Source organism: Apodemus sylvaticus, chromosome 7 (assembly GCF_947179515.1).
Source record: "Apodemus sylvaticus chromosome 7, mApoSyl1.1, whole genome shotgun sequence".
In the NCBI taxonomy this organism is placed as follows: Eukaryota; Metazoa; Chordata; class Mammalia; order Rodentia; family Muridae; genus Apodemus; species Apodemus sylvaticus.
This window is the reverse complement of record NC_067478.1, coordinates 80463904-80490946: the sequence shown is the minus strand read 5'-3', so window position 1 is coordinate 80490946 and position 27043 is coordinate 80463904. Positions and strand designations below refer to the sequence as shown.

At 49.1% G+C, this 27043-nt stretch overlaps 1 protein-coding gene across 3 annotated transcripts in view; it reads right to left on the bottom strand.

Annotated features, from left to right (window-relative positions):
- Positions 1-27043, bottom strand: part of Zbtb16 (zinc finger and BTB domain containing 16) — a 181751-nt gene that overhangs the window by 61774 nt on the left and 92934 nt on the right. For all 3 annotated transcript variants that reach the window (XM_052188406.1, XM_052188407.1, XM_052188408.1), the window contains exon 3: positions 26533-26630. In XM_052188406.1, coding sequence (XP_052044366.1) covers positions 26533-26630 — 98 coding nt within the window. The remainder of the gene's footprint in view (positions 1-26532; positions 26631-27043) is intronic.

The window sequence follows — 27043 nt, the reverse complement described above, 5'->3', positions numbered from 1 at the left end:
CAAGAAGGGACATGCACTGCTGCCTTGTAATTCACAAGAAAGTATACATTACATCTATCTCCACACCCTCTGACTCTAATTGCAAATTTAACTCATCGGTGACCCACTAACTACCACTTGCAACTAGCAACTTAATGCCCCTGTAAATTCTTCCCATGTTTTGAGAACTATGTCCAAACGCTTCCCTCTTGCTGTCATAATCTTCCATGCTTTATCTCCCCTCTCAGCTGAGGTGATTCCCTGAAGGAAGTCACCTTGTTCTACACTAGTGCTGGTTCTTCCATGCCTCCTCTGCCTCCCTGCTTGAGGTCTGTGCCTCCAGGGCTAGGCAAGGTGACTCATTTTTCTGTTACCCTGTGAGCCTGACTCTCTGAGAAGCCATTATCTTCTTGTCTACAGATGTATCTGCCTGACTCACGGTGGGAACCTATGATAACCCAAACACCATGAATGTTCTTAGAGCCAAGCAAGAGCCACATTTACAAGGCTCAAAGCAACGGTGTCACCCCGTCAGCGTGAAGCACGACACCACTGGCTCAGTCATTTTCGGCACGTCATCTGAGGGTCACCAGTTTCAAGTTTTGGTGCTTTTGCTTCAAAATGTCTTCAGTGCCCATCACTCCACTATGTGGAGATGACCCTCACCTAGCCTAACCTTTGCAGTGTCATGCCTGAAACACCGGAAGGTTGGGTTTACACCATCGGATCCTCCATTGAAGGTCATATAATTCCTCACACTTCTTTATATAAGAAACTTCCCATTTGGACTGGTTCTCAGTTCCTTCATTTTTACCTCAGGGTCTTCCATAACCTGATCCAGTAAGCCAAACATTACCACAGCCAGACTGTCCCTTAGCACCTTCTTCAGATGATTCCTGACTCTGCTTGTGTCACTGTTTTCATCTCCCTACTGTTTATTCAATGCCATTTCATGTCCAAGACTCCATGCATCAAGGCACACCCTCCAGCTGTCCCCAGCTGTTCTGTCCCCTCCGATCCACTCAAAGTGTCCAAGCTCTTCCTTATGTGTGTTCAAGGATCTTAGTAAATGTCCAAGTACACCTTACAGCCTTGTGAGAGCTGGACAATATTTTTCGCACATTTGCAGCCCCCACTGTTCTTCTCAACCTACCTAAGATCTCCCACGGATTTATTGTATACCACGCACGATGCTGGATGTTGACTATGCATGATTATGTCAAGTCCTAACAACAGCATCTGGCGTCTACACCTCTACTGCCCCCTACTCAGCAGATGAATAACCACAAACTCAGAGAGGTTAGGGATGTGCCAGCTGTAACACAGAACACAGGAGGACACAGATGTACATCTCTACAGCCTGACTTCTGAACTCTTAATCCTCCTTACCATCAGCCTCATTGGGCTTCTGTCTGCAAAGAAGTCTTATAGATAATAAACAGGCAAGCACCTCGCTCCCTTGCAACAGCTCAACAAAATGAAACCCTGTTACCCACTCTATGCAGCCGGGCTTCATGTTAAACTGCACCTGGAGAAATCATTCCAGTACTTGTTTAAAAAACCTTGAGGCTGGACACAATTGTACATGCCTGACTTGTAAGGTTAGAACTCAGGAAAATGAAGTAGAAGGGATCGTAAGTTCAAGATCAGCCTAGGTTACATGGTGAGTTCCAGGTCATCCTGGGCTACAAAGAAAGAATTTGTGTCAAAAGAATAAATCTGCACCTTAAAAAGTAAGAATCAAAATACAGAGATTTAAACAGTGAAGAACAGCTCTTGTCAAGGATGAATACAGGCCGCAGAGCAAGGACGTTCCCGGCCTCACTGACTCCCATATTCCCAAGTAACGGACAGGCTATACGTACCCTAGTATATGCTTAGCACAAGAGTTGACTGAATAATAACGGGTGTGAAAGAACTCCAGGGCAGAAGTGATGTTCCTGAAGAGAGTTCAGAGTAATTATGGTCATGTGCTTCAGGTGACTGGGGCTGAGTTTTACCTGGAGGCAGGAGGAAGCCTGGAGGACAAGTCTGGGTGTCCCTGAAAGCCACAGGATATCCTCAGGCGGAGCACCTGGCTCATGGCTTACACAGCTTTGAAAATGAAGCCAAGAAAATGTCTATGAGGATGGTGGCACAGCAGTGTCTGTGTGTTTGGAGCTGACAGCTAAGACCACTTTCATCCACGTTCCGGGGAGAGTACACAGGAAATGCTTCAAACAGCGGAGAGGGCAGGGTGGGGAAGCTGGGCTGGATGGAGTTCCAGCTCCCTCACAATGAGCAGCTTCCCCTCATCCTAGATCATTAGCCATCAATGATTTTTCTGTGGATTTGCGAGGGATCTGATGCTCTTTGGCTCTATCTGTTCTCACCACTCCCTGAAGGAAGAATGGGAGGGGTGGATACCTCATGGGCTCCGCCATTGCTTTGGAGCCCCGTGGTCATAATCCTAATCGAGTTAGGAACCCAATAGGGCTGTGAGCTTCAAAGGGATGTGGCATGGAGAGGTTCTGAGAGACAGCTATCAATGGGGCTGTCGGGAGCATCTCGAATTCATGGCGGATGCACAGAGAGAGGAAGGGGGAGGGAGGAGATGAAGGGCGAATATACACTATCACCCGAGGTTCAGACGAAGATAAAAAAGCAGACAAGCACACAACATCTACTAAATGACTACTCCCTCAATCCCAGCCTGACCATATCTGGTGGCCTCCAATGTCCCCCCTCATACCCCACTCACCAAAGTCACGATACTAAGCTCTCCCCAAGGGACTTCGAGTCAGCCTCCATGGGACCACAAACGTCCCACAGACGATGGCCACCACGGCTGGCTCCCCTCCCAGAGACGCTTGCACCCCAGGCTCTCCAGGGTGAGGATCTGAGACCAGGGCAGAATGCGTCAGATGAAATCCCCTCTCCCAAGTAGGCTGTACGTTAAATTGTCTCTCTAATGGCTGGCTCAGAGGCAGAAATATTTGGCAGCCCTGAAATTAAAAGTGATAAATTTCCTCACCAAGCCTAGATCGATAATAGAGGCCTCATCTGTTAATCAATAAGACAGTCTCTGCCTGTTTACTGTGCATATGTTGTTCACAGCTGCCTTCGGTATGATGTCAGGTTTGCATTTAAAGCAACTCAAATGTGGATAAACCACCCGGCCATTCCTGAAATGCACCACAGTTACATCATCCACCCTCTGATATATTGAGAAAGCGTCAATGGGCAGGTTGGAGGATGGGGTGTCAAAACTGGCCATGCCAGCTGAACGAGGGTGAGGGCATATGGGCCTGGAGGCAACATTTACCCATGCAAAATGCCCCAGGGCTCAGCCCAGAGCCAAAAGAACTCCAGGGACATAGCCCCAAAATGGTCATGGCTGTCACATCCTTGCCACATGAGGCTGTTTCATGGGTACCCATCAACAAAGCCAGGACATGGCGACAGTGTCCTCAGGGAGTTTAGGATCAAGATGCAGAAGCAGTTTAAAAGAAAAAAAGAAAACAAGCCAGGCAGGAGTATGGGATAGAGAGCCAAGCTGGGGGAGGAGGGACAAAGGGCAGGGTAGAGCCACAGCCTCAGAGGAGTTGGCATCTTTGTGGGGTACGTAGAGGACGCAGGAAGAAACAAGGCCACTTGTCTCTTGGCAAGGAAAGCAAGGAGACCGGGCTGGATAGAGGTGGGGTCTGTGAGAGGAACAGCAGGCAGAGTGAGAAAGGGACACTTGGAGACAGAGACGGTAAATGGAAGAGAAGCAGTAACAGGAAGGAGCGGGAGCTGGACCCATCCAATCCTTTCTGTCAATCACAGTGAACCAAGGAGAACCGGGCTCAGGCCTGAGTCAGAGATCTGATGCTCTGGGCATCACTCAAGTCTTCTCACCTAATGAACCTATGGCTCAGCTCCCTGAAAATGGAAGCTGACCCTATCTAATTCTCTTTATTATTATTATTGTTGTTGTTGTTATTATCATTATTATTATCATCATCATTAGTATTACATTTTAACTTATTGTTGTGGGGTAGTGCATGCTATGGAAGGAATGTGGAGGTCTAGTCTCTCCTTTCAGCGTGTGGGTCCCAGGGAATAGGAGCGAGGTTCTCAGGTATGGTGACAAGTTCCTTTTTGCAGCATACCATCTCCACTGACCAGTTGTTTCTTTGAGGCCGATGCCAAATATTAACAAAAACAAAATTCCTTGTTGCTTAGAGACCACCGATGTTATTAATATCTCCCAAAGTGATTGTGTCATGATAAAGGGCTTGGAAGCTGGGTCCGACGGAGTAGTTCAAATCTGGCAGAGGAATTCAGCAGCTATGACTCTCAGGGGGCTAACCGTGAGCTTGCGTGTCATCTGCAGAATGGGATCAGGAAGAGGAGGTGTCTCAGAGAGCTCACAAGTGAGGAGTAGACTGTGGGTGGAGACAGGGGGACTGTACGCAGCAGCTACCCGCTACCCGCCATCACTACCCAGCATTCCTTTCAGGCACCATCTTTGTGGCAATTAAAGTGTGATTGATTTTACTGAGATTCAATGCAATGGTATTTGAGGGCCATTTATTTTGTATAAGGTGAGACTCACGTTTGTAAAGATGTATGTCAAAATTCTCTCTCTCTCTCTCTCTCTCTCTCTCTCTCTCTCTCTCTCTCTCTCACACACACACACACACACACACACACACACACACACACACACTCCTGTCCTGTTGATTTAAAAGGCAGTGATTGTTTTGTTGAGAGGAACAGAAAAATCTGTCATAAGACCAATACTTCGGCATCGACGGCAATTCAGTTATTCAACTCTTACATCTTCCAGGGTGAGCCCTAGAGCCTCTTGCACTATGCAATGGGTCCGCTTCCAGTTTCTCTCCTGCCTTCCCCAGTACACTGGAAGCTCTAGGGGGGTAGACTGGGGTATACACCTGGCCTGGGAAGGAGACTGTTGCCCAGGGGGTGGCAAAGTCCTGACTCTACCTTCTGGGTTCTCTGCAGAAGAGACTCCTTTGTAGAGACTCTAGGACATGTTTGTTTCTGGCGGGGACTCAAGAAGCTCAAAAGAGAAGAGGAAAAGGTTAGACACATGGGGCTCCCAGTTCCTCTTGGCCTACTGTGTACCTCACGACAGCAAAGCCCTTCCCTTCAGTATATTCCCACCCCAGGCTGACTTCCCTCAGCAGACCAGGATGGACACTGACTGGCTGGCAGTGGTTTGCTTCGGGGGACGCCCTCACCTCCAAGTCTACCTGTGTGTAGGGGGTTAATAAGCCTGATTGTTAGAGACAGACAGACAGACATCTTTGTTCCTGCAAGATTCCCAGCCTCCCTCACCCCCCACCCCCCAAAATACCAAAAGCCAAGGAAGCTGCAGTATCACACTGAGGTAGAGAGTCACCTCAATAGCCAGGGTCTTCCACAGTCGCTTTTCTCTTCCGTGCCCTGACTTCCTGGGACCACCCAGGTTAGACAGAGGCCACAGGTGAATGTGAGATTAGGCAAAGGTTTGGTGAGAAGAAAAGATGTAGACACTACAGCCTGACTGAGGTCAGAGCTAATCTAAGGTTTCAGCACAGGGAAAGGGGGACGGTCCCACCCTGAAACCCCACCCACCTCCACATTCCTGGATCACAGGAATCAAATCAAGACCAGTCAGAGGCATTAGCAAAAACATAAAGCTTTATCTTGGTGCTAGTATGATGCTGCCAATGGCAGCAGAGGTGAGGCCTAGGGGAAGCCATGACACTCCCCACAGTGGCCTCCTCCTCTGTCTGGCTGAGTCTTTTTAGCAAAGTATAGAACCTTCTCCCTCATTTTCCTAACCAGAAATGGGTCTGGGAGTAGGGGTTAGAGTCCTGGGTATCTAGAGATCTTTAAAAGATACTACTCATATTCAGATGCAGAGGGATGGCTCTCTAGGGAAGCAAGGCTGAAGCCAAAAGAAAAGAAAAAAAATTCAAAAACCCCTCCCTCTTCAAAGCTTCCCCAACCTAATAATAATCTTTGAAAAAGGAACCGCTGAGGGGTGGGGGTGGGGACACCTAGTGCCTTGCCAGCATCTGATGTTGAGTAGTGTGTCCTTTTTTTTTTTTTTTAAATTCCTCTCAATTTTAAAATAAACATCTTGAATGTTCTGATGAGATATGCATGCCTGCTTACATAAGGAAGTACAGAGTGTACGAAAACAGCAGACCCAAAAAAGCCTAAGCCGTCAGAACAATGCGTACAGACTTGGGCATTTTACAACAGGCCACGGTGTACAGTTTTATTTACAGTACCTCTTATCAGACAGAGAACAGCACACTGGCTGCCAGTTCCAAAGGCCAGCACTGTGTGTTCCTTCCCTGAAGGAGCTGTGTACTCCCGGAGAGAGCCGACTGCAGCCTCACGCCCGCTTTGGCTCTCCCTAGCTCTTGCTTTCTCCTTTATCAACAAAGTAAAAAACGGGGAAGGATCAGTTTTTGTAAGGGACATAGGACAGAAAAGGGGGGGGGGGGAGAGTTGGGCAGATGCCACTGAATGGAAGCCCACCAGGCCCAGGGTGGCCCAGGATGTGGCTCTATAGTGCTACAGCTGACACTGCAGTGGGGACACTTGGCCATCCTCCCCGTAGAAGAGGAGGTAGAGAGGCCAGGGATGCAAGGTCTCAAATCAAAGAGAGGGTGCAGAAAGCCAACTGTGTGTCAGGGTGTGGCGGGTGTCCTGTGAGTTAAGGGTGGCCATGCGTAGTGGATCCAACTGTTGAGTTGGGAGAATGCTGGTACTTTTTGTGCAGCTCAGGGTGTACTCTGCACAAGGTGAGACCTTGGGATGTGTTGGGGACAACACCAAGACACTGCTAGTCTGAGAGAACAATGCCCAACCAGTGTTCTACTGTAGCTGGAGGAGCAGCATGGCGCCCAGTGTCCGCAGACTTTTCAGGAATCCTAGAGTCTCTGTCTCAGGTCCCATAGGAAGAACAACACGTTGTTCTATAGTCTTCCCATTTGAACCAGAAAGGCTTTGAAAGAACTTCTGCCATAGTTCTTAGTCTGACAGTGTACGTGTACACACACACACATACACACACACACACTCGCACTGTAGAAAGCTGAATAGTAATGTTATTAAAAACACGCATTTTAGAATCAAAGAAATCTAGGTTCAAGTCTCAATCCTACCCTTCCTGGCTATCACCCTGAATGAATGAGTTGGTTCCTTTGTGTACCAGAGACAAACTGTTAACAGTTAGGATACATTTTCTTCAGCCCAGGAAAGTGAAAAGAAAAAGAAAGAAGAGAAGTCATCCACTCTGATAATTCTTCATTCGACAAGTGTCACTAAGCATTGGGCTTCCTACAGGACCCTAGGACAAAGCAACAGTTACAAGGACAGACAGGGTCTGGGAAGTCAGAGACAAGAAGCCTCTCCAATCTGTTCCCATCGCAGAAAAATTTTAACATCATCATTAGCGTCTAGTCACCCAGAAGGTATTGAATTATTTCAAAGAAAATCCAAATCTGATGGTAAATCTCTCTCTCTCTCTCTCTCTCTCACACACACACACACACACACACACACACACCTTTCTCCTCCACTACCTTCTCCTCCTCCTCCTCCTCCTCCTCCTCATCGACGTCGTCGGCGTCCTCCTCCTCCCGCCCCAAGAGTGCTGTTTTGGAGCTTCTCACCAGACTATAGTCTCTGACCCACTTCCCTCAAGCAGCTCCCATGACTGGATAATCAGAGCTCATGAATGACTCCTCCTCTACACACATTATACTGGTAGCACCAAGGCTAATGGTCAAGCACAGCCAAGTCCTATAGTGCTGTGGCATTGGTGTTAGTGCCTTGTGTTGTAAGTGGCACAATATAAACTCTGAAGCCTTACATCTCTCTTTTAAAGGGGACTGTTCCCCTTCATACAAAAGTTTAAATAAGAAACTGTGGAGAGCCAGGTACAGAGTAGGTGTCCAAGCCATCGTCACTAGGGTGGTGACAACCCAGCTTCATGTCGTCAAGCTGACAAATAAGAGCCCCTAGATTTGTGCCTCCCCTTGTATCCTCAAATCCTGGGGCTTTGGAAGGGCCATTCCTGAAAGTGAATGGCTTGGGCAGGTGACATCCTACCTCAATGCTCTTGTATATGCATCCCACTGCTTGGGAAGGAAGACAAGTCCACACTTTTACACAGCATGGTAAATTACCAGCTCAAGAAGAACTAAGATGATCCCAAAACCAACGAGGAAAATTCATTCCGGATCTCCATCACTGCCTAGGCTGTTAGAGCATAGGTAAGCCCTGCCTCTCCCTCTGTATGTATGAAGTTTACGAGAGGAAAAACTGAATGGAGTGGGGTAGGTAGAGATGCATCGGGAAGGTCACAGCAAAGAACGCTTGCTATGTGTACAAAAGAGAATGTGGCGGCTCACAGCCTTGGCACTGGAAGGCTGACTTTGTATTCAGCGAGGGCTGGGATCCTCCGTTTAGAGGGGAATTCTCCCTGGTGTAAATACACTGATCTATCAGGTGGACTGATGGGACAGAGGGACCAGAGTCCGGTGCTGGAGCAATCATTAGCCAGGACCCAGGATGCACTAAAAAAGCCACAATGGAGGCTTAGTCCTGAGCACCAAGGACCCAGGACTTTCAGGTGCTAGGAGCAGTTTTATCTAAGGGAGTTGGCACTGCCATCTTGGTTAGGTTCTTTTTTAAAAACAGGGAAACAACGGAAATTTCAGCCATTTTATGGGATACAAAAACCACACAAACTCTACACATGGTTCAGGTGAAGGGTTCAGAAAAGTGAGAGGGACTTCTCTTGGCGCCAAGCATCCCCGAAGCTGTCTGTCACCTGAGCATCTGACCTCCTCTTATCATCCTTAAATACCACACTCCTTCCGCTGAACCCTCAGACTCCTTGCTCCCAGGCTGATATCCTAGATGCATGCACGTGAGCACACAAACACACCTGCATGCACGGACCATGCTTCTTGGGGTCAAACTTACAAGGCTTCTGGGATAGCAGGAAAAAAGAAAACCAGCCAGGTATGGGCACTCAGAGGGCACGAGGCAGGGGAATCCCTGTGAGTTTGAGGGCAGCCTGGTCTGTATAGTGAAACCCTGCCAAAAAATAAAAATAGAAAAGAAAAAGAAGGGAGGGAAGGAGAGAAGGGAAGAAAGAATGAAGGGAGAAAAGGAGGGAAGAGAGAGAAGAAAGGAGGGAGGGAGGGAGGGAGGGAGGGAGGGAGGGAGGGAGGGAGGGAGGGAGGGAGGGAAGAAAACAAACAAACCAGGGCTACTCCAAAGATGCCAAGCCAGGATTAGGACCCTGACTGTCCTAGAAAACTTCAAGCTTGTGTGTGCCATTGCCACGGTCCCAGCATTCCCTGACACCCCCACTGAGTGTGGACTTATGTTCCGGAAGTGAGACACCTTCCTCCTGCAGGACCACTCTGGCCCTCCCTTCCTCCACGTGGTTTCTTCTGTTCTGTTTGCCCTGTCTTCTTACAACGTGTAGATCTCTTTGAGATCTCTGAACAGACAATTCTTTCACTCCCACCCCCACCCCAGAATCTTCCATTCTCTCCCTACTCCTTCCATCTCTCTCCAATGCCATTTGCAACAGTGTGTGTGTGTGTGTGTGTGTGTGTGTGTGTGTGGTGTATGGTGTGGTGTGGTGTGTGTGTGTGGGGGGGGTGTGTGTGTATGGTGTGGTATGTGTGTGTGTGGTGTGTATGGTGTGGTGTGTGTGTGTGTGTGTGTGGTGTATATGGTGTGGTGTGGTGTGTGTGTGTGTGTCTGTGTGTGTGTGTGTATGGTGTGGTGTGGTGTATGTGTGTGTGGGGGGGTGTATGGTGGTATGGTGTGGTATAGTGTGTGTGTGTGTGTTGTGGTGTGTGTGTATGGTGTGGTGTGTGGTATGTGTGTGTGTATGGTGTGGTGTGTGGTATGTGTGTGTGTATGGTGTGGTATGTGTGGTATGTGTGTGTGTATGGTGTGGTGTGTGGTATGTGTGTGTGTATGGTGTGGTGTGTGGTATGTGTGGTGTGTGTGTATGGTGTGGTGTGTGTGTGTGTTTGTGTGTGTCGTGTGTGTATGTGTGTGTGTGTCTGTGTATGTGTGTGTGTGTATGGTGTGGTGTGGTGTGTGTGTGTGGTGTGTGTATGGTGTGGTGTGTGGGGTGTGTGTGTGTGTGTCTATGTGTGTGTATGGTGTGGTGTGTGTGTGTGTGTGTGTGTGTGTGTGTGTGTGTTAAATTTCCCTTAAGTAGACAATCATGTTTCAACGCTTGGCACGACACCATCTTTCTGAGGACTTTAGACACTATCTCCGGGATAATAACCACAGCACTACTAGAGAAAACACTCGGTGGGCTTCAGACAGGCCCATTCTGCACTGCCCCCTTGACTGTGATCTCTACAAGCCCCAAAGATGGCACTTCTCTTCTACAAATGCCACCAGGAAGCAACAGCCAGCCCTGCCCAGTGTCCAGGCTAGGCTGTCCCCGCCAACATTCTCCCCTGGCATCTATGGCAGCAAAATGCCCTGTCAGGAAACAAGTCTTCCTAAAGGAGAGACATGGCTCTCACATTAACAAATGACACCACTCTCAAAAGACTGAAGCAGACACGGCTGTCTTGGTTGACCTTCAGTTACCAGAAAGTAGTTCTGTTTCACTCCTGGGCATCCCTGGTACATCGAGGCTTTAGTCAAGATATCCTCCCTCTTGGCTCTCAGGGTTCCCCCACCCCCACCTTCTCTGAGAACACTCCAGAGCATTTACTCACTGCCCTAACTGAACCCTTTACCTAGGACAGCAGATGCCACACTCTAAGTACTAAATAGGTTAAACTTGGGCTTAGTAATCCATTCTAAAATTTCGGTCTGCTAATCATTTAGAATTAATACCTTTATTTTCTCTCCCCATCCCTTCTCTCCTGGAGGATTCTTCAAATGAAGAGAGAAGCAACCATGCCACCTTTGCTGTTGTGACAGCACTTTGGAGGCAGCTGGGAGAAGCCCCCCCCATCTCCTTGCTTCTACTCCCACCACCCCACCTCAGATCCTGTACCCCAAGAACCTGCTGCAGTCCCTCTCCCTCCTTCTGACCCCCTCAGTGGCACCTTGAGGCTGCCAGCCTTTCCAGGCCTGCTGTGGCTTTCAGAAAACAGAACGGGCCTATTTTTAGCCCTTCTCAGCCTAAAAACTCCCCAACACCCATTCAACTTAATCGCTTTATTGAGGACAAGGAGTAAGCTCTCTAGCCGGGTGCTTCTGATGTTAGAGAGTAGTAAAAGGTTCAAACCAGTTAGAACTGACACTCACTGGCCTGCCTTTGGTGTTTCTGAAACCCTAATTGTGGTTCCAGCCATGGATCTAAAGAACCTTGTAGTCTGCAGAGTCTGGCTCCCGGGGCCCCCTGCACCATAATTGAGGTGTTACATTACAACCCCAGCACTGCCCACTTGAGGCTCCAAATTCAGAAGGCTCGAGGCGCCACACCTCTCAAAACAAAAATATTGCCTGTCACAATTAATGTCCATCTCCCCCAACTGGGGGAAAACATGACCGGCAGTTTCTGGTTCACACTATACAAATGGTTCAGGGGGGGGGGGCAACTATGTCCAGGGTGAAGCCCATAGCGTTATTAAAGTGCTCCTGACAACTAAAATGACATCGAATTGCTGTCTGAAAACAGAGTGGTTTGTTTGGTGTAATTAGAGGACCTGCGAATTTGGTGCGTGCAGAAAATAGACTGTTGGCAGCGCTTCCGCACGCACCTCTGAGGCTGTGACTTCCAGAGCATGAGGGTCAGCATTTGCAAGTGGGCAAGTGGTACCACGTGACCTTAGAGCTGGCAGGGTGGTGGCTCGAAAAGCTGGGACAAGAAACGAGCGTGGCGCCATCCATAAAATGGACACGAAATATGGACTGGAAAGCGGTCTTACAAATGTCTGGTGAGCCTAGAGTTCCTTCCCCTCCTTCCTTCTCTATTTGTTGTTAAGACAATCCTGGCAACCCTGATACTCATTATGCAGTCTAAGCTAGTTTCAAACTCATGATAATCCTTCTGTCTCAACTTCTAAGCGCGTGCCACCTTGCCAGGCTGGACCCCACCCCCACTCCTTTTTCCTTCTTAGGCGAGGTACCTGAAAGCACCTTCCTAAGATCCCTGCTTTTTGAAAGGCAGAGGCAGAAATGCTACATTAACTTTCCTAGCTAATTTTACCATTTAACCAAACACCACATTTCTGCCTCCATTCAGCCAGCCTCTGACTGTGACAAACTTATAATTGCGGAGACGGTGGGAACAATTCAGTCCAGGCCGGAGACTCAAGGCAGAGGCTTGGGAAATGGCTCACTTAAAAACTAAAAGAAAACCCAGCTTTCCCGAGGCCCGCAGAGCAGAATTCATGGCTGTGCAGGACTAAGTGAAGGAAGAGAGCCAGGCCGGCCGTGTGGTGTCAGAAGATGGAGTGCCTGAGTGACAATGATTTCCTGTCACCTTGCAGGGCAGGGGCTATATTGGGAAGCATAGTTACATACTGTTCTCCTAGGGGCATGATTCAATGCTGATGGGTAGCAGGCCAGAGGCCAGGCAGGGCCACCCAGAGGACAGGATCATGGCCATGCCCTAGGGCTCCTTCCAAAACATATTCAAGGTCCAATTGGCACCTACTGAGCCCAAGCCCTGGGGGGAGCCGCCCCATTCATAGCTCCCGACTCTGGATAGAGGCAGGGTTGAACGGAAGATGTCCTGGTAAAGAAACTATCACCATCAATAAGCCTACGGTATAGAATCGTTCAGGCATCTTGAAGTGCCCAACTGTTCCTAGTCTTTTAGACAAACACCTTACCCACCTACACTGGACAGATGTCCAGATAGACACAAAGCCACCATCTACCTTATTACCTATGTCCGGCCCTGCCCTCCATGCCTGTGGAAGACACTGCCCTGGGAGTCTCCGTGTTCCTAATTCAGCCTCTTTATTGCTGGGTCATCTGTCTCCCAAGTGCAAGATGCATCCCTGAGTCCTCCACTCCACAACGTGTGACTCCAGACCTCAAACCTCAATCAAGACCAAAGTGGCTCACGGCAGGGCTCGACCAGACATCCTGGGCTGTTTCCATGGAAGAACTCAGGCTGGGGAGAGTTGTCACCCAAGACAACAGCTTACCCCAAAAGTCTCTTATCAGTCTCCTATCAGTCCCGTATGTGTCTGTTCCAGGCTCATTTCAGGAAACCAAGTGAGGAGGACTCTGGAAAATCCAAAGTTTCAGGGCATTCTTCTCTCTTTACCTGGAGTTACCTTGTTACTGAAATGACTGTGGCCCCGCATAATTACGGCAGCAGAACTCAGTGCCAACGAGCGCTAGGTGCTCAATTAGCTCCTAATAGCCAGCGAGAGAGCTACGAGGTTTAATCCGCCTACCCCAGAAGGCTTTTTATCCCAACTACCTAATGAAAAGTATAGAACTTGAATTTTTTTCTTTTTCTCTGGCAAGTGAAAGACTTCTGTTCCAAATGGGCTTGGCTGGGAGAAAGAGAAAAGAGTGAGCCAACTACAGGGGGCCGGGATAAGGGGGCTGAGGCTAGAAGAGGCGCGTGTACCATACTGAGTCCTACACCCAGCCAAGACCCTACTGCAGCCCTTGGTCCTGCCTTCACCCCGAGGGAGCCAGCCCAGTCAGTCTTACTGATGCACACATAAAGTCTGAGGTCTGGGGTGACATTCACCTGGGAGAAGCCCTCATAGATCCTCCATTTGTCCTCAGGGTGACCTAGTAGCTTCAGTTCACCCAAGGGCAACGCTGTAAGCACTGTATTCCGTTCATAGGCCGAAGCTTGCTCAACCCTGCCCCCCTCACACCTACCTATCTCTCCTTCTCTTGGTTTGCATGAGATTGCCCATAGCTCCTTGTGCATGCTGGGTAAGTATACTCTTACTACTGACTCTTACTATACTGAGCGAACTCCCAGTCCTCAGCCTTCTTATCTAAAAGCTGGCCTGTAATTCTCAATCCCTGAGCCTCTGCCTCCCAAGTGCAGAGATGCAGAGCCCCCACCCACCCACCCCAGGCAGTCTTCATTTTTACTGGAGTGCTTTTCAACTGGCCCCTAAGGAAGACCACTGTACGTTTGGGTACCTGAGGACCTGCAGTGGATTATAAACCTCTGATGTTCACTGTGGACACCAGAAGCGCAGAGGTGCCTGGCTGGCTGGTTCTAGCTCAACGATGTTCCTGCTCCCTTCACTGTGGAAAAGGAGGATATCCCCTTTCCTCATGGCTGAAGCCCTCCTGGACACTACAGCCAGAGGATCCCCTCCCTCCATTTAAATACTGCCAGCCCAGCCCTCTTCTGGACTACTTTCCTACACACACACACACACACACACACACACACACACACCATCCAAGGGATAGTCTTATAGCTCCAAAGTCCCATGGCGGCCATCTGCTTCCCTTGTGGGGACAGTAAACACCCTTCCCTTCCCTTCCCAGGATCATGTCATCCTTTTCCACTAACTCACTAGCAGAAGGCAGGTAAGGACTATAGCGCCAACTCTCATCTGCCCTGCCTGGGTCTGCACACACTGTCCTTCAGTCCAGCTGCTAACAGCTGACTTCATGCAAGTGATATCTGCTCTCCTCTAAAACACAGCCACGTGTGGGTGGGACCCAGAATAACACCTCGAGCCAGTTCCTCTGCTGGCCAACCTTCACGTTCTGGGTACCACTGGGTGGCGATTTCATCCCTCCAGAAAAGGTCCCAGCACAGCCCCGCCCCCCACCCCACCCACCCCTGGCCCCAGTGCATGCTGGAGATGACGACACTGTTATACAGTAGACAAAACAGTCTCATGTCAAAGGACACAGTTCCACTGGACAAGGTCTGAAAGGCCAGGGAGACCACACCTTTGTGATAAGTCACACTCCAGGTGCTAGGGGTCTACGGGGTTATCCCACCCGCTCCCTCCTTTCAGAGTAGTAGCACATGGTGACTGTGTCTTTCACTCCAGGCCCCCAGGATGCCTCCCCCAAGAGAAGCTATGAGACCACAGGTAGCCATCTGTCTCTCCGTCCTCTCCATGGCAGCCATCTTGCTCCAGCCCTCCAAAGCAATGCAGAAGAGTGACCAGGTCAGACAATCAGTGAACACACACTGCCCTGGCCCAGCAGGAAAGGTTAATGAGCCACACCTGCTCCTGGTGGCTAGCCAAATGGAGCAGCATCCAGTAAGGTGCTTCCAACGTGGAGTCTCAAAAGACTAGGCCCTTCCTTGTCTCTGCTCTCCAGTCTCACCTCCCCAATCTCCAAGGCACCAGGAGCCTAACAGACAGAAAAGCAAGAATTCTGACAGTCAACAGTGGAGAGATCTAATGCGAGCCAGCTCTGCCAAGCCCCCCCCTACCCCTACCCTGGCTTTCTGATCTTAGACAGGCTTAGCAATGGATGCTTTAAGCCTCAGTGTCTTTATCTATAAAGTAGCACCCGAGTGTCAGAGCTGTCAAAATGCCAGCACTCCACGATGCCCGGAACACAGCAGGCACAAGTAAATGTGCCTTTCTCTGTGTCCCAATCCGGTACCACACACCCAAAGCCATCCATTTATTCAGTAGATATTTACTGATTGCCTACTGTGTGCTAGGCTGTAGAGAGGCAAGGAAGCAGGCTACTGATAAGGTCTCTGCCTCCCTCTTCTGGCCCAGACAGCTATTCCCAGGGCTGGAGACAGCAAAGGTGAGTGTTGCATTTCCTGCCCCACTCCAAACCATTTACACAAAAGGCCAGGGTCTACCTACCAGTCAGGTTCCTAGGCCAGGTGGCATGGGTGAAAACGAAAATACACGAATCACATGTCCCCAAGAAGCCTAGGTCCTAGTACATGAAAGGGACAAGTGAATAAAAAACTCTTAAACCAAGAAGGTGACAGGTTACAGGAGCGGAAAGCAGATGGCTGAGGGCAATCAGATGGGGGAGGATTGAGACCAATCAGATGGAAGAGGCCTCCTGTGCTGCCCAGCCAGGCGCACCCTGGGGCTGAGCAGGCTGGCTTTCAAAAGACAGGAAAGAAGGGAGCAGGTCTCTGGTCCTGGCTCTGCTCCTAGTATGGGAAACAGGCAGGATTTTATTTAGAAACAACTACAGGCGGGTCACAGCCTCTACTGGCAATTCCTAAAACTTCCTGGACAGAGCCAATCCCATCATAATCTCAGTGATCTGTGTGGGGCAGGTGAATCACCACTACCCCTGTGATAGAAGAGACTTGCCCAGTAAAAGGGAGAGTCTCACCCTGTGGAGGGAGGGGCTGAGTGAGAGGAGGGGATGGGGGGGGGGGAAATATGGATGAGGGTGGGACCAAACCGGCCCAGGGAATTTATGCTTTGGAGTTGTTTACTATCTAATTAATTCAATCATCTCCAAAACAATTTTATTTATGTTCTGTTTACCACATCAAAAGTGAGTGTGGGAGCTGGGGTTCTAAAATGCTAAAATAATACCCCAAGGCATCTATTTTAATCAGTTAAAAATATTAAAAGGGGGAAGTGGGAAGAATTAAAAAGAAAAAGAAGCTGTATCTGAGGGTTTTTTTATATACGATCTCTCTCAGTCATGAGACAGAGACAGACAGACAGAGAAAGGAGAGAGAGAGAGAGAGAGAGAGAGAGAGAGAGAGAGAGAGAGAGAGCTCGGCGCTTTCTGAGATCCTTCCTGGCTGCTGAAAACCGAGCTTGTCAAAAAAAAACAAATCCATAATGGCCCGAGGCTCCTCTCCAATCTATTTTCTGCTCAGCTGGTTTTAAATGAAGTTATTATGAGTCATTAAAACACCCGCAAGCCAGTGGAAGTCAGCCAATTACAATTTTAAATTTAGCCTGTTCTCTGCCCCATTCTCTTGTTTTCTTCCTTTGCCCACAGAACGCTGCTGCTGCTGCTGTTAGTTTTCCCTCCCTTCCTTTATCCAAAGTGGAAGAGACAGTTATGAAAATGCATACTACTGCGCACCGCACACAACCATTCATAGGAAATACAAATTATTAAATTAAAAAATTTCAGCTCCCCCCCCCACTTCCCCACCAAAGTCAATACAGAGTCTCAAGAGAAACTCCGCTCGGTTGGCCTGAGAGGTCAGAGGATATTTTCAAAATGAAAGGGTTCTTCACTGGGGTCTTGTTGAGAAACACTCCCATGCACCATCCATCCATCCACATGGTCCTGTGAGAACCCAAGGAAAGGAGTGTGTGTGTGTGTGTGTGTGTGTGTGTGTGTGTGTTGCCACCAACATCCAAAAATTAACAACCAACAACGAAGCTGAAATTCAAGGGTAAAGCGGCTTTGCAATCCAGCATGAATGTCGGTGGCAGTCACTAGATATCATGAGCTCATTTTGTCTTTAAATCTTCAAGGTAATGGCCTGTGTGGGCCCATTACAGCAAAGGAACAATTTTCAGTATTTCATGTAAATGCTTCGTCTCAGTCTCTCTTCTCCCTCCTACTTGTGTGCACCCAAACACGTGTGCTCGGTGTCTGGTGAAAATTCTGCCCCTCATTTTTGGCTGTTTCTCCAGACTTCCCAACAAGGAACTGCCTTCTTAACTAAACACCTGTCCAAGGTTACCCCGCTAGCCTGGGATGAATCTGTGAGTTCCAAGGAGCAAACCTTAGACCTCTAGAGGCATCTCCACCACTTCCAGGTTCCCTCTCTCAGGCACAGAGACATTCAACACATACTCTGCAAAAGGTCTGATCTCCTTCCTCCTTCACAAGGATCCAGGGATTGATCTCAGGCCACCAGGCTTGAGCAGGCACCTTTACCCACTGAGACACCTTACTTTAGTTACAGGATAGTCACTGATTCAAAAATACCAATCCAAGCCTTCTGTGTGCCAAGCCCTTTCCCAGTTCACAAGTATAGGAGAATTAGCAAGGGTTGGCTGGAGGCTTCCATGCTCTGGTAGGTACACAGTGCACACCTGTGTCAGCATGGGGTCTGGCAATGGGATTCTGAGAAGCCTTGTCCAATAAGGACCTTGTAAACCTAAGCCTGTTCTTCTACCAACTCCACTTAAAAATAGTGTATAAGAGGACTTCGGCAGAACCGAAGTCACGGCTGAGCAAACCCACTCCTGTTGTTTCAGGGAGAGGGACAAGCTTCAGTCACGTGCATAAGAGTCCTCACCAGACCTCTGGGCCAGAATGACCTAAGTTCCCCACTCTGACTGGTGTCCAACTTCCAAGCTCAGGAACACTGAGGGTAGTAAAAAAAAAGACAGACAGACCAACAGACAGATGAGAGAAGGCAGGCTGAGGCAGACGGTGACAGAGACAGATGAAGACACAGGAAAGGAGACAGAAAACACGCAGCAGTGTCAAGCAGAGGCTGCGGCTGACACAGACACAGGACGGTGCCAAAGAGATGAAGTGAGATGGAAGGAGATTGGGGGGGGGGGGAAGCGGAAGCTGAGAGACACAAAATAAACACCTGAGGAGGGAGGGAGGAAGGGAGGGAGGGAGGCAAGACCCGACCTCTGCAGGGAGCACGGGAAGGAGCAGTGTGGTGGCAGGGCAGGCACAGACCTGGACTCCAAACAACACTGGCCCTGTCTGGCTCAAGGACTAGGGGGCCTAGAGAAAAAGACAGCCATGGGAGTCCAACCAGAAACACACTTCTGTCGGGGGGGGGGGGGGGGAGGGGCGGCGTAACGCAGGAAGCCCAACAAAGGTATGAGGACTCTGAGAATATGTAAACCTCATTGCTTTCAGGTCTATCCCAGGAAAACAGCCCTGTTCTGCAGATCGTCATGATACTCTACTCATCCTCAGACAAAAATCAAGGACTAGTAAAGGCACCCGGAACCTAGGCAGGATGGAAGAAGCAAAGAAAGACTCCGAATGAAGAGTAGATGGACAGATGTCCCATCCTCTCCTCTAGGGCACTATTCATTTCTAATAGGAACGTCACCACCTAGCTGTGTAAAATCATGCTGCAATGGGAAAGGGGTGTGCCACCTTCTTTGGGGACAGAGAGATCACGGAGAGAGCAAGCGAGAGTGAGAGAGAGAGAGAGAGAGAGAGAGAGAGAGAGAGAGAGAAGACGGAGGTATTACATAATTCCCACTTTCTTTCTTCCACCCTTGAAGTCATGTTCTATCTGACAGGCTCCTCTCTGAGGGGGGAGGGGGGAATGACAAATCCAATCCAAAATTCAACAGCCTGTGTTCTGTTCAGAGAGCACACAGTGTACTGTACAGCCCATAAAACTCCAAACAGCCTCCAGACACTGCTGCAATCGTCCTCCATCAAAACACTTTGTCTTGCATACAAAAATAAGATACAGCGCTGAACAGAATACAAAATCAGCCCATTACAGTACAGAGAGACTGCTACTTAGCAACGAGGGGGCTCTAAAGCCTCAATGCTCTACAGGAAGCAAAATCTGTCGAGCCTGTTGGGCAAATGATAAACATTAGCAGTATTAAAAAACACAAAAGCCATGTAAGTGGATAGACATGATGTAGAAACGAATTTATAGAATAGATTGGGATGGGGCGGGGGTTGAAGGGTGTGGGATGAGCCTGGGTGGGACCCAGAAGAGTCGACGGAATGAGTTCTCCAGTCCTGCTACACTGACACACGTAGAGATGTGTGTAGCCGGTGTATATGTGAACCCCTTCTTCACACAGGTTAGAGGTGAAGGGATGGAAGAGAACTGGTGGAAAAATACTGTTTAATACAATGACCTGCAAAGAATGTCCCCAACTTTCTCAGTTCAGCTCGCCTGAGGTGAAGCTTTGAAGACGCTGGGACCTCTGAGGATATACTTAGTGACTCTAAGGTGGGAAGATGTGGGAAAGGGGCACTTATCCTCCAGGGACGAGCGTGACACCCTGCACCTTCACATATGACACTTGCTGTAAACAAAACCCCAGGCCAAAACAAACAAACAAACAAACAAACAAACAAACAAACAAAAAACAAAAACAAAAACCTACCCACCCAAACAACAAAACCCAAAACAGCCCAAGTGGGCTGGAAAAAAAAAATCAGTGTATTTCGTCAGGTAAAGGGGAAAAATACTCTGGCTAGCAATCAGCGGCAGGGTTTCAGATCCCAGCCAAAACAGGAGCTAAAAAGCAAAACCATATTCGCCTGTGCTCAGCTGAGGCTCTTGAGGCAGAAATGGAGAAGGGGTGGGGTTTGGGGGGATGAGGAGGGGGCTAGAGGGAAGGGGCCAGTGGGGAAGGGAGCAGGAAAGAAATGTATTTTTCATCAGCCAGTGTATAATTTATAAACAGCATTAAACAGTTTTTGTTTTCTTTCTCCTCTCTCCCGTGTAGGGGCTTGGATCGCAGTCAAGCCTGCATTAATTTCTGCTTTGGGTACAGTGTGTTCTTGGAGACGCATCTGCAAGCGATCATAAACTCTCTGGAATGCTGGCAGAACATCCAGACCTGCCGGCAGGCCAGTGACGACACCGCTCTGGGAAAAAGTTCAGGAAGCTGGCCAAATTCAGAGGAGGGAGAGGAAGTGTGAAGAGCTTGGGGAAGGGGGGGCACTTTCCCAGCTTGTTCCTCTCTGCCACCCCAGTGTGTGGACCTCTGAGGCACCCCACTGTCAGCAGAATGCTCAGTGGGTGGGCACCTCTCAAGACCCAGGAGGGAGTTAAAGAGCTCCCCCAGGAGGGAGGGTACCCTGATAGCAGAAAGAAAGAAAGAAAGAAAGAGAGAGAGAGAGAGAGAGAGAGAGAGAGAGAGAGAGAGAGAGAGAGAGAGAAGAAAGAAAGAAAGAAAGAAAGAAAGAAAGAAAGAAAGAAAGAAAGAAAGAAAGAAAGAAAGAAAGAAAGAAAAAGTTAGTATGCTCCAGAGAGGAGGCAGGGTAGGTAAATGGAGCTCCTAGGGACTCTGGTGTGCCTGGCCAACTCCTCAGAGCTGCAGGTCCTGAGAAGCCATCTTTGAATTCTTAAGGCAGCCTGTCTGATGATCACTGTGGGGACCCCTCATTTAGCAGTCACAGGGACTTGCCAGCTGCCTTTCCTTCTTCCTCTGTCTGTAAGAACCCTGAAGCCAAAAGCTAAGTGCTGGGAGGGATGAAGGGAGGGAGGGAGGGAGGGAGGGAGGGAGGGAGGGAGCTAGGTCAACTCACTTATCTTTGCCAACTTGCCTCCCCCACCCCACTCCACCACAGCAGCCTAAGTAAACCAATCTTGCTCCTGTCCCCAACTTCTCTAGCACTTTCGCCTGCTCCCTGGAAGACTCAGGCCTCAGACAATAAGCTCAGGCTATCCCCAAGCTCCTGATGAAACTGTAGAAGCCATCAGCCCAAGCCTTCACTGCTCTACCACGCTCTGAGTATGGAGACAAGCTGGCCACAGGGGTGGGCTCTCAACCAGCACGGCTGACAGCACCAGGCCAAAGGGAAAGAGTGTGGGAAGCTTAGGATATGCCACACTGCGGCCATGTCCAACGTGAACTACCTATCGTGACTATGGAAGGGTCTCCCATATCCTACAGTCCAGACCAATTGACAGCCAAAGCCTGGCAGCCCTTCTGAAGGAATAACACCATCAGTCATTCCTGCCTCAATATGCAGCTTTCCAGCGCTGGGGAATCAGAAATCACTTTATGCTTCTCCTTGTCTCCTGCCTCCCTCCTGGGTCCTGCACACCTTCCTCGGTCCTCCACACACCCTGCCCACAGACCCCACTCCCCGTGAACGGTGCAGTTCATCCTTACAGTCCAGTTTTCTGTGACCCAACCTGAGCGCTGCCCACACCGTCTGAGCAGGGTCCACATCATTTGAAGCTTTCAGACCCTTCCTTCCTGACACCTGGTACTACTCTTTCAACACTGTTTTATAATTAACCTGATACCTCCCACTGGACCGAGTTCCTCGAGGGGATGGATGCGGTGGCATCCATCACTGCTCAATGCACACAGCCTCACCCATCGGTGCGTATTAAGCATGCACTCAGTCAGTCCAAAAGTGACCAATACCTCCAGGACGGGCCTGACCACCTAGACACCCAGACCCCTCCAACCAAATGGCTGCATCCAAAACAGAGCAAGCAGTTGTAGTGTGTTTGTAAGCCGCCAGCAGTGTATCAAGCCAAGGTGTGGCAAGTTCGTATGTGCCTTAGGGAAGGTTTTATACTGGGCAAGTTCAGAACCCACTGAGTCACGGCTTGTGGTCTGTGGTCTGTCTAGCTCTGCATCCCAGCTGGAAATCACCTCTTTTAAAAAACGCAAATGCAAAGAGCTGGGGACCTGTAAATGCTTCCTGGATGATTCCCATGGGGACAGGGCAGTGCTTGAAGTTTTAGAGTCACCTCTGGACAAGGATGGTGGCGGTCTGGGGGAGCCTCTTCTGCTGCTTGCCACAGCCCAGTACCTACTACCATTTGGCAAAACAACAACAACAACAACAACAACAACAAAAACCCAAACAAACAACCAAACAACCAAACAAAAAAACCAAAAACCAAAAAACAAAACAAAAAACAAAACAAAACAAAAAAAATCCGGTATAATGGAAGTTGTTGCTCTTCCTTCTATGAGCCACACCCCAAATCCTCAAGCTCTTCTGATCCCCAAAACCATCTCTAAAAGGCAGAGCTGGACCAGATCAATCATTAGTTAATGAGTTATGTTGGTGATGGTCAATTCAAACTCACTGTTAGCATCAGGTCTATCTCATAAACACTTGGGTAAAAGTTAAAGCTTTCAAATCAGGATAAAAACCTCAAGTAAGCTGCGTGTTCACTACCACCATTGAGGGTCTTAAAAACCAGTATCACTGAAAGGGAGAAAGTAAGAGGGAGGGGAGGGGGGAGACCGCAGCCTCTCACAAGGGCCTCCTACAGGGCAAACTTCTAATTAAACAAATTGTCAATTTCAACACAATGAAAACTGATTTAGGAGAGTAAATTTAGTATTCTAGTCACTGCAAATAAGAGCTTGCCTTGTTGATCTCCTACAGGCTGATTTCATCTGATAGGGAAGTGAGGAGGAGAGGAAGAAGGCAGGAGGGAAAGGAAAGATGCAGAAGAGGTAAGGCAAGCCAGCCCAGAGTCTTTCCTTACAGAAATAACATCACGGAATTCAGTGCATTCTTCCTCCAGCATCGCAGAAACTCCTGTTTTCACCCCACCCCTTCCAGATCAGAAAAAATAAAAAAATTAAAAAAAAAATAATCGTGTACGATGACAAACTTGGCTGAGCACTCACTGTACATACTGTACCCACAAGTCTGGCTCGCAGCCAGCCCTGGCTCAGTGCCAGGTCTACAATAACAAACACAGGCTGTGCTCGCCAAGAGGGGGTGGGGCGGCCAGCACCAGCTAGCAAGGAAGGAAGGGAGAGGCGGCATGCGGCCTGGTGGAGCAGAAGGAACAACCAGGATGAGCCTGGCAAGGACAGCTGCCAAAACACAGAGGGAGCAACCAGGACCCCCGCTCAGGATGGAGTTCACATCGCCACAGCCTGTCCTTAAAAACAAAGGAGAAGGACAAAACACAGGCTCCCCAGGCCCTGGGCAGCTATTCATCTTCCCAGCTCCAACCCTTTACCCTCTATAAAATGGGTCTGCACTATAGATCCTGAGGAGGGCCTGGCTGTCAGCTCCTAACACAAAGCCTTCAAACCAGAGAAGCAAAAAACAACTATGCTGTCTATGGTATGTTCCAGACCAGCTGGGGTGTCTGGATGGATGGATGGATGGATAGATAGATAGATAGATAGATAGAAATTGCCTTTTATTTTTTTAAGACAGGGTGTCATGTAACCAGGCTGGCCTTGAATTCCTGAGCCCTGAGCAGTGGTGGTGCATGCCTTTAAATCCCAGTACTTGGGAGGCAGAGGCAGGTGGATTTCTGAGTTTGAGGCCAGACTGGTCTACAGAGTGAGTTCCAGGACAGCCAGGGCTACACAGAGAAAACCTGTCTGGAAAAAACAAAACTAAAACCAAAAAGAAAGAAAAAAGAAAAGAAAAAAGAAAAGAAAAGAAAAGAAAAGAAAAGAAAGAAAAGAATTCCTGAGTCCTTTGCTTCTACTTCCCAAGTGTTGGGATTATATCCTCGAATGCAACAGAAGTCTCTTATCTGCTATGGGGGTCGTGGTTGTTAGTGGTTGCTAGAAGACTGGGAACCCCTCAGACCCAGACCCTAACCTGCAGCAGGTTCAGGTCTCTGCAGGGGGCAAAGGTCAGCCTCGCTGGCCTTTGGTGCAACCTGGACATCAAGACACACCTGTGCAGGAGTGAGGGGTCTGAAGGCAGTGGGACAAAAAAGCAGTCTGGAAGGTCTCAGGCTCTGTAGGCTAGGAGCTATGTAGCCGTGTGCCAGGGTGAATTAAAACAAAATGGTAATGCATCACCAAACCCTCCTTCACAAGGGCACTGGCAGATGGGTTTAAGAGGGACCATCCATATAATGGAAAACTAAGAAAACACAGCCCACGTCCTGAAACATAAAGGCCATGAGACCTTCAAGTGGTGACTTAGATGGGACCAGAGTGGACAGCCCAAACCCTCGGGGACCTGCCAGCTTGCAGCAAAGTGCAGCAAAGTCACTATCTTGTCAGAACTGGGGACACCAAAGCCACCTAAAAGTTAAGAGCTCAGTAGCTCTCAGCCCGTCTCAGCCATACACCCCAATACTGTATGTAGACACGGGTTCACAGAAGAGCTGGTAGCTAAGTCACGCCTGCTTCCACTGCCTGGAAGAGGGCCAGGAGGTCTAGTGTGGCCCCATTCCATCAAGCCCCTCAGCCATGAAAGGATGTCTGCTGCAGGTGAGGCCTCGAGTCGCTCATCAATGCCCAGGCTCTACTCATTAGCTCATTTAAGCATTTGCTGGTGCCAGGCAATGCGTTAGACATAACATCGGCCTGATCCTGTGCTCCTGTGTTAAGGAGAAAGAAGGGACCAAGCACTCGCCATTTCACGGGCAATAGGGGCAAAAAGGTTGTGTGAGCCTTACAAGTTCTTGGGGTTCGAGTTAAACGTTCCTGCTTTACAGACAAAGATGCTGAGGCTCAGAAAGGCCAAACCACCTCATTAGGAAGTAGGTACCCAAGTTTCTTCCACTGCATTGTCCTGCCTCTCAAAGGAGGAAACAAGGCAAGTGGGGGGGGGGGGACAAACAAACAAACAGGAAAACGGAGGAAGGATTGTGCTCAGAGTATCAGTGACAGAAATGGGTGTCAGAGGAGGGCATGGTTACCTCCGACTGAAAGTGGGGAGTGGCTGAGGTGGTGGTGTTTTTGAAAAGGGTCTAGAAAAGCCTGGAAAGGTGGGGAGAGGGTTCTGCCATGCAGGCAGGAGAACGAAAGCACTCAGCAGCGGCAAGCACTGTGTGAATGAAGCCACCTGAGCTACGCAGCTAAGTTTCAGTGGGGTGCCACAAAGCTACTGACAACTAACACCATCATCCACACAACAAATTGGAGAACAGTGCACAGACAGCCCACCAGGCTGGGAGTATCCCGGATGAGATGAGGCATGCCCCAGGGGGACAGCTTCAGGGGTAGGGAACAGGGAAGGAAGTCTAGGTAGAAGCCATCCTACCGATACCTGTGAGTCACCAACTGCAGGCCAGGGAACTTTCTATGGAGATGTGTAGTATTAATTCACCTAATTCTCAAAGCAGAAACATCACCTCTATGTGAGGGCAACATCTCACCTGCACTGACAATCAGAGACAGGCTGAATGTGTCCATAGTCATACAGTCCTTGACAAATTAGTGTCCCTCGAGGGGATTTGAATCACATGTTAAAATCCCAGAGGGCATCTTGCTTGAAGCAATATGGCCAAAGCAGGGGCAGTTATCGGTAGTCACCTACATAAAGAGAGCAAGACCAAAGAAGACAGACTGCTTCTTCCCTAAAATACAAGTGCAAAGTTTAAAGACGAAGCTACTGGAGGAAGAAGGTTATGACCTGACAGGGAAGTCACTGGTGCCACAGAAGGCAGGCCTTAAAGCCTGCAGAGTCAAGTCTGCAGGATCCTTTCCTGTACCCAGAACACCAGGAACAAAGGGTGTCAAGGGCTTCTCCCATCTTTACACAGCTCTGGGGCCGAATAGCTTTGCCCAAACATGAGCAAAATTACTGGCAGCCATATACTCCACCCCACTAGAATTGGATAAAATTAACTTGCAAAAGACAGCACGCTATAACTAGCTTTGAGTTCCAACCTTTCTATATCTATTTAATTAAAGGCTCTTGTATAATGTGAACCCAATAGTCAGATTCATTAGACAGCGAGAACCTAATTCCACAACTGTTTCTGCTAATGAAACTGCAGTCTACTTTAGGAGGTAGATCGCACAGGGCATGGGTCCCACTGATGGCCTGGGAACCCCAGGGGAGAGCATCCAGCTAGGTTCCTCTGATGGGCACACTCTCAGGATGGGTCTTCTGCTCCATGGAACCAGAAGGAGGATCCAAGGGACACGGTGGGCTAAATCCCTGGTTGGCAGAGAAGGCAACCAGACCAGGGCCAGCTCTGAGTTAAAGGTGAAAATGGCACGAGGTGGTTGTCTGTACCAACATGAGGCCATGGAAGGAGACCCTGCCTACCTGAATGAGCCAGTAAATGCATTCTCAGTCGCAAACTGTCCAGGAACCGTTTTCCGCAGAGTTCACACCCGTATGTCTTCATCCCACTGTGCAGCTTCCTGTAGGGAAAAGGAGAAGACATGTTGCCACTGCTCTGACTGGAAAGAAGGCAGGTTCACCCCCCCCACACACACACACACACCTACAGGCTTTCAGAGCCACCCCCAGGGGGAACAGGAGGAGGTGGTGAGGGGTGGTCCTGGAAAGGGTCTCATCCCATTCCTGATTCTGGGACAGTCCCTGTGTGCCCTGTGTCCGTGGATTGCTAGATCCGGTTCCCATGGATTGCTGGATCCATTCCTAATCTTTTCCTAGAACACTCCTCATTGCTTTAACACTGGGACTCAGACTCAGGAAATCAGATCTGAGTTCAGAAGAAGAAAGGTGTCAGCATCTGGGGCAGTCAAACAGCCAGAGGGCTCACGGCCAAACTCGTACATATCATGGATGAAGCCCTTATGACCTTTGTTCA